Source organism: Nyctereutes procyonoides, unplaced genomic scaffold (genome assembly GCF_905146905.1).
Source record: "Nyctereutes procyonoides isolate TBG_1078 unplaced genomic scaffold, NYPRO_anot_genome, whole genome shotgun sequence".
Classification (NCBI taxonomy): Eukaryota; Metazoa; Chordata; class Mammalia; order Carnivora; family Canidae; genus Nyctereutes; species Nyctereutes procyonoides.
The window spans coordinates 74,024,313-74,030,821 of record NW_026575146.1 but is presented as its reverse complement, the minus strand read 5'-3'; the positions used below and the strand labels follow the sequence as shown (position 1 = coordinate 74,030,821).

The 6,509-nt window shown below is 52.2% G+C and overlaps 1 protein-coding gene across 5 annotated transcripts; it reads left to right on the top strand.

Annotated features, from left to right (window-relative positions):
• Positions 1-1,704: 1,704 nt before the first annotated feature.
• Positions 1,705-5,979, top strand: EMP3 (epithelial membrane protein 3). Of its 5 annotated transcripts, none has more exons than XM_055310625.1 (5): positions 1,705-1,983; positions 2,871-3,063; positions 3,355-3,457; positions 4,311-4,451; positions 5,712-5,979. In XM_055310625.1, the coding sequence occupies exons 2-5, from the start codon at positions 2,986-2,988 to the stop codon at positions 5,879-5,881; spliced, it is 492 nt and encodes a 163-aa protein (XP_055166600.1). In that variant the 5' UTR covers positions 1,705-1,983; positions 2,871-2,985; the 3' UTR covers positions 5,882-5,979. The 5 variants fall into 5 exon arrangements, with proteins under 5 accessions (XP_055166600.1, XP_055166596.1, XP_055166597.1 ...); XM_055310621.1 differs by having other exon boundaries at positions 2,827-3,063; XM_055310622.1 differs by having other exon boundaries at positions 2,811-3,063.
• Positions 5,980-6,509: the final 530 nt, after the last annotated feature.

Genomic DNA, 6,509 nt, shown 5'->3' with positions numbered 1-6,509 from the left:
CCTGTCCCTCACTTTTTACTAGCACCCAAACCTTCCAAGAGACCCAGGTATATAGTAATCACATCCCATTCTAATTCAATAACTCAACAGTCAGCGATAATAATAGTGAACACTAAGTCCCTGGTACTGCACTTCTGTTTAAAACCCTCCACCAGGGATCCCTGGGTGGCGCAGCGGTTTGGCGCCTGCCTTTGGCCCAGGGCACGATCCTGGAGACCCGGGATCGAATCCCACGTCGGGGCTCCCGGTGCATGGAGCCTGCTTCTCCCTCTGCCTGTGTCTCTGCCTCTCTCTCTCTCTCTCTCTCTCTCTCTGTGACTATCATAAATTTAAAAAAATTTAAAAAAAAATAAAAAAATAAAACCCTCCACCGGCTTCTCACTGCCCTCCGAATAAAATCCAAATTCCTCCCCTAGTCTTCAAGGGCCCTCTTTGATTCCCCTTACTACCACTCCCCTCCAACTCCCTCTATTCCAGCCACAGTGGTCCCTCTGTCTCCTCCCCAAACAACCTGAGCTTGTTCTTGGGAGCCTTGCATTTCCTCTTCCTCCCAGCATTGAAATGAGTCCTGCCCTCAGGTCTTAGCTCAGATGTCACCTCCCCAGGAAACCTTGTCTGATCACCTTGTTTTATTTTTTTTTAATTTTATTTATTTATGATAGTCATCACAGAGAGAGAGAGAGAGGCAGAGACTAGGCAGAGGGAGAAGCAGGCTCCATGCAGGGAGCCTGACGCGGGATTCGATCCTGAGTTTCCAGGATCGCGCCCTGGGCCAAAGGCAGGCGCTAAACCGCTGCGCCACCCAGAGATCCCTGATCACCTTGTTTTAAAGTAGGTTCCTCCTACAGGGTCATTATCACCTCTGTCTTATTTCCTGGAAAGCACTTAGCACTGTCTGAGAAATTTATCGTCTTCATCAATAGATTTTCTCTTTATGGTCTGCCTGCCCCTACTGGGAAGGTAAGCCCCATGATAACAGCAGGCATCACATCTATGTTCTTTATTATGACCTCCTGGTTCATAATAGATGTTCAATAAATGTTTGATGAAGGAATGAACGTGTCGCTGTGTTGGTGTACTCGTACTACCGTATTCATTTAGAGCAATTATCTGAATTATGACTACCACTATTAATACATTGTCAGTATTATCAGTATTACTGTATCCATGTCACAGATTCAGAAAAAACGAGGCTCAGAGAGTCGAAATAATCAGTCGAGGTCCCCCAGGCAGGAAATGGTGGCCCTGGGATTAACTTCCCACCCACCCACCCTCACCCCGACCCCTGCCCCTTTCCAGATTTTCCACCTCTGACACACATGTGGGGCCAACTCCCCTCAGCTCTCAACCCATTCCACACAGCAAGAATCTGGTGTCCTTCCCCAGACCCCCATTCTTCAGAGCATCCAGTCCTAAGCCCCATCAGGGAAAGCAGACATCGGGTCAGGGAGGAGACCCAGACTGGAGGCCTGAGAGTCGGACCCTCCCATTCCTCGATGCTTGCCCCACCCTGGCCCTGCCCGGCTCCCTGGGTTCCGAGGAATTGTCATTTCAACCCTGGGAGGGAGTCCCCAAAAGATGCCTGTCTGGGGGCAGTGGGTGGGGACCCAGAGAATGAGGAACCCGAGTGCCTAGTCCCTCCCTCTGGCTGCAGACCTCAGCTGGGTGCGGTGTGGGTGGGTATAAAAGGGTCAGTATATATTGAGAGGAGCAGAGAAAGAAACCAGGAGAGTGAGAGAAAGAAGGAGGTATAGGCAGTAAGGGCTGGAGAGAGAAAGAGGGAAGAAAGGAGGGAGAGAGAAAGAGAGATCTCGATTGGAGGGGAGAAGGACGGAGAGAGCCAGAGGGGAGAGCAAGCGAGGGAGGGAAGAAGGCGGTGAGAGAGGCGGGGGCCTCGGCGGGGTGGAAGGAGGGAGGAGTAGGGCGGGGCACGGAAGCCCCAGCAAGGGACGAGACTCCAACTCTGACTTTCTGCCGCTCTCGGTAAGTTTCCAGTCCGTTACTGGACTGAGATTTCTTTATTTACTTGGGAGTGCAGCAGTTTGGGAAGGATACCCCCAGGCTGGGAGAGACACCCCCACTCTCAGACCCCATGGAAATCCTTGTAATTTAAGAACTGATCTCTTAGCACTTGGGGTGGAGATTCGGGAAGGGGTGGGGCCCGGCAAGGATTTGGGGTTCTCAGCAGAGCCCTCCACTGGTAAACTTCTTTTAGTTTTTCCCCATGGCTGTCCACTCTCTCCTGAGGACCCTGAGATGGGGGCTTTCCCCAAGAACACCACAAGTCTGGGGGACCTCCAGGCACCCCCTTCCTGGACACTGAAGGGTCCTGGAAGGCTGGCTCCTTCTTCTCAGACTTCGCCCATGCAACCCCCACCTCCCACTTCCAACATGAATCTTACCCATTTTCCTCACAAAATGTCCAGCAGGCACCAGTCTGGCAGCAGGGTGGGGTGGGGACCTCATGGGCATAGCCAGGGGCTGGGGTTTCCCTGGTTCTTGGAGGGAGGGGGGTGGGATGAGTCATTGGGTGACTCACTGGGTCCCCCTCCTCCCCACCCCAGGAGAGGAGTGGGGGGTGAGTCAAGGATGCCTGTCTTTGGGGGAAGCCCCCAGCTTCTGATGACTCCGGAGGGGTATCAGCTTGAATTTTCATATCCTGGCCCATATCTGCCCAGGGTCCAGACTTAGGAGATGGCGTGGGGGCGGGGGCGGGGGGTGCACACTGCTAGTCCTACTCACTCCTGGACCCAAGAGTCCATCCCTAGCTTGTTCCAACCTCTGGAGAATTCAAGAGTCCTGGCCTCCAGCCTTCTCCCCATACAGACTCAGGAGTCTGGGCCCTCGGCCCTCGTCTCCATCACCCCCAGGAGTCTGGACTCAGCTCCCTTCAACACCAGGATTGGAGCATCCCACCCACCCTTGTGCCAATCTCTTCAAACAGTCATCTCCTGACACCCCCCAGCCCAGGCTTCCACAGCAGCCATGTCACTCCTTCTGCTGGTGGTCTCTGCCCTTCACATCCTAATTCTCATCCTGCTTTTCGTGGCCACTTTGGACAAGGTAAGCCTACTCCAGCAGCAAGACATCTTCTGCAGACTCCCGCCAGCCTTGTCCTTCTTCTAAAGTCATTTAGGCCACTCCCCTTTACCCTAGCATCTACTCTTCTGCGTTCTGCCTCTGATGCCTCTACCCTATCCTTTCCCCTGACTGCTCCCCACTTCTTACTAAATCCATACTTTCCCCAGTTCAATGCCTCCCAGCACCTCATCCTTTCCCTAACCCTTCCCACAATCTCCCTGACCCCGCCCACTTTCCTTTTCTAACCCTGCCTTTGTTTCTCCTCCATCCCAGTCCTGGTGGACTCTCCCGGGGAAGGAGTCCCTGAATCTCTGGTATGACTGCACATGGAACAATGACAACAAAACGTGGGCCTGCAGTAATGTCAGCGAGAATGGTGAGGGGCATCGGAGACTGGTCTACAAGGGGAAGGGTAACCCCAGATCTCTTCCAGGGACCAAGAACTAGGAACCCCTCAAAGTTTAAGTGGGCAGGTCTAAGCCCCACTGCTGAGTGAGTGGGGCTGATTATGACCCTCTTATCTGGATGGTAGGGGGGGCAACGTGCTTATGTTCAAGAGAGGATGGACCAAGCCTCCCTCCCCTATGGTTCAGAAAGAGTGGAAACCACATGCTATAGGTTTAAGGAATGGGGAGAAAGTTTCCAAGATTCTGAGAAGGTAGGATTATGTTTTCAAAGTTCTAAAGAGATGGGACTGGTGTTCAGAATGAATGTCTGGCACCAATTTGTCCAAATTCCAAGAAATTGAGGCTAGAATCACATTAAGGTTCCAAAGGGGTGGGGCTCATCTGAGTTAAGTTATACAGGGGGAGAGCTGCATTCTTCTAAATTTCTAAGTGAAAGAAAATGAAAGAGGAAATGCTTTTCCCTAAGAATGAAGCAAGAATTTCTGTTCTCACTAGTTCTATTCAGTGTTGTATTAGAAGTAGCCAATGCAACAGGGCAAGAAAAATAAATAAAGACATCAAGAGGGAAGAGGAAAAAGTAAAAATGTCTCTATTCCCAGTGGACCTGGTCATGTAAAAAATCCTAAAGAATCATGAAAACAGCTTCTAGAACTGATAAGGCAATTTAGCAAAGTTATAGGACTCAAGGTCAATCAATATAAGGGATACTCCTAAGTATCCAAGTTTCTATGGCTCTAAATTGGGTGGGGCAGTGAATGATGAGCAAGCTGGTAGAGCTGAAACTCTGGACATACTGTAACTTCCACCTCTATCTTATTGTAGGTTGGCTGAAGGCGGTTCAGGTCCTCATGGTGCTTTCCCTCATCCTCTGCTGCCTGTCCTTCATCCTGTTCATGTTCCAGCTGTACACCATGCGGCGAGGAGGACTCTTCTATGCCACTGGCCTCTGCCAGCTTTGCACCAGTAAGCACAGTCCTCAGGGAATTGAAGGGAAGGGAGGGGGACTGTTAGAGTGCTGGGGGCCATAAGAATGGACATCGGGTCAAAGAAAACAATTATCGGCAGCCCAAGGACCACTTGAAGTACCTCCATAGGCTACCTTTCTAGCTGGGGACTTACAGGAGTTGTACTTACACTGATTCAGTGGTTTGTGATGTGTGTCTCTGAGTCATGTGGAAGCTGACACTTAGAGCTTCAAGGAGCTGGGGCTGGGAAAGGTGGTGTGGGCAAATAATTTAGATCCCAGGGACAGGAGGGCCCAGATGGTTGCTAAGTAATAGTCCAGGAGAGGACTCTGAATCATAACAGTAGTAATTTTATAATCACAGCCAGCTTCTGTTTCTGGTGGACCTACTGTGTATCAGACCCTTCAGTGAGTTTATATACTTTAAATTTTTTTTTAATTTTTATTTATTTATGATAGTCACACAGAGAGAGAGAGAGAGGCAGAGACATAGGCAGAGGGAGAAGCAGGCTCCATGCACCGGGAGCCCGACGTGGGATTCGATCCCGGGTCTCCAGCTAAACCGCTGCGCCACCCAGGGATCCCCTACTTTAAAATTTTTTTACTTCAAGTGCAAAGAGCTGAGTTAGTATAGTCCTCGGTTTTTGGAATACTCTCTTCTTAGGTTCCTTACAAAGTCCCTCTTGTTTTTGTTTTTAAAGATTTCATTTATTCATGAGAGACACAAACACACACACACAGAGAGAGAGAGAGAGACTGAGAGGTAGAGACACAGGCAGTGAGAGAAGCAGGCTCCATGCAGGGAGCCTGACGTGGGACTGGATCCCTGGTCTCCAGGATCACACCCAGGGCTGAAGGCAGGCACTAAACCGCTGAGCCACCCAGGGATCCTCAGCCCCTTTTGTTTTAATTCACTATTTTCGTGCTTGGCTTGCATAAAGGCGCTAAGAAATATTCCTTGAAGGGATGGATGGATGGATGATGATGGATGGATGGATGGATGGATGGATGGATGGATGGATGGATGGATAGTATCGTCCCATTTTATGGATGAGTAAAGGGCACCCAGCTAGATTAAATTGCCCAAGAAGAGTATGTGGTCGCCTTATTGCGCAGCTCAGGGAGAGTGAACCACAACTCCCAGAAGGCAGCGGTGCTGCGCCCTGGCCTTTCTGCGGCGTTTTTTTGCCCCGTGGCTTATTGGGAAATGCAGTCCTCTTGCGGGTGCGGCGTGACACCTGGTTCCCGTCTCCCCGCAGGCGTGGCGGTGTTTACCGGAGCGCTGATCTACGCCATTCACGCCGAGGAGATCCTGGCGGAGCGCCCGCCGGGGGGCAGCTTCGGTTACTGCTTCGCCCTGGCTTGGGTGGCCTTCCCCCTCGCCCTGGCCAGCGGCGTCATCTACATCCACCTGCGGAAGCGGGAGTGAGGGCCCCGCGTCTCGCTGCCGCCCCTGCCCGCCCCTCGGTCTCAGCCCCGAAGCCCCCGCCCCCGGCCTCCTCCAGAAAATAAAACCGTTTAACCGCCTGATCCGCCTTTGCCTCCTTCCTTCCCTCTGCCTCCTCCAGGGCCCCAGGCTACTTGCGCCCGATCTCTCCTGAACCTGGGACAAGCACCCCAGCAGCAGCCTTCAGAACGTCCTGCTCCAGGCCCTCAGTTCCTCCCGAGGACACGGGAGGCCGGGGTCCCAGCCTCCTTTCCCCCTACCCGGATCTGAGGCCCTGGGCCCTCCCCTCTCAGGATTCCTCCGGAGTCTAGACCTCTAGGCACTTGTGGGGAAGAACCAGGCATGTGGGTTTCCTGTCCTCCCTTTCCTTGTACAAGGGTGTCTTTCTCTCAACGGGGCAGGGTGTGTGTTGTTCTAGATTGTTGGTCTCTGCCCCCCACCTCTGGGAAGACACTTTTCTATTTCCCTCTTGGAACTCAGACACCTTAACACCTTAGTAAAAACTAGATGCCATCCCCCACCAGCTCCCCTCCAAGCTTACCAAGCCCCAAAGGGACATAGGTGGGGGACAGGGAGATGGCTGGATTTTACAACCGCCCGTGCCCTGGCT

Excerpts from the sequence above, each read along its gene's own strand:
- EMP3 (XM_055310625.1), top strand. The coding sequence starts at position 2,986 with ATGTCACTCCTTCTGCTGGTGGTCTCTGCCCTTCACATCCTAATTCTC. Across the intron at positions 3,458-4,310 it reads CAGTAATGTCAGCGAGAATG|GTTGGCTGAAGGCGGTTCAG; the intron begins GTGAGGGGCATC and ends ATCTTATTGTAG. Across the intron at positions 4,452-5,711 it reads CCTCTGCCAGCTTTGCACCA|GCGTGGCGGTGTTTACCGGA; the intron begins GTAAGCACAGTC and ends GTCTCCCCGCAG.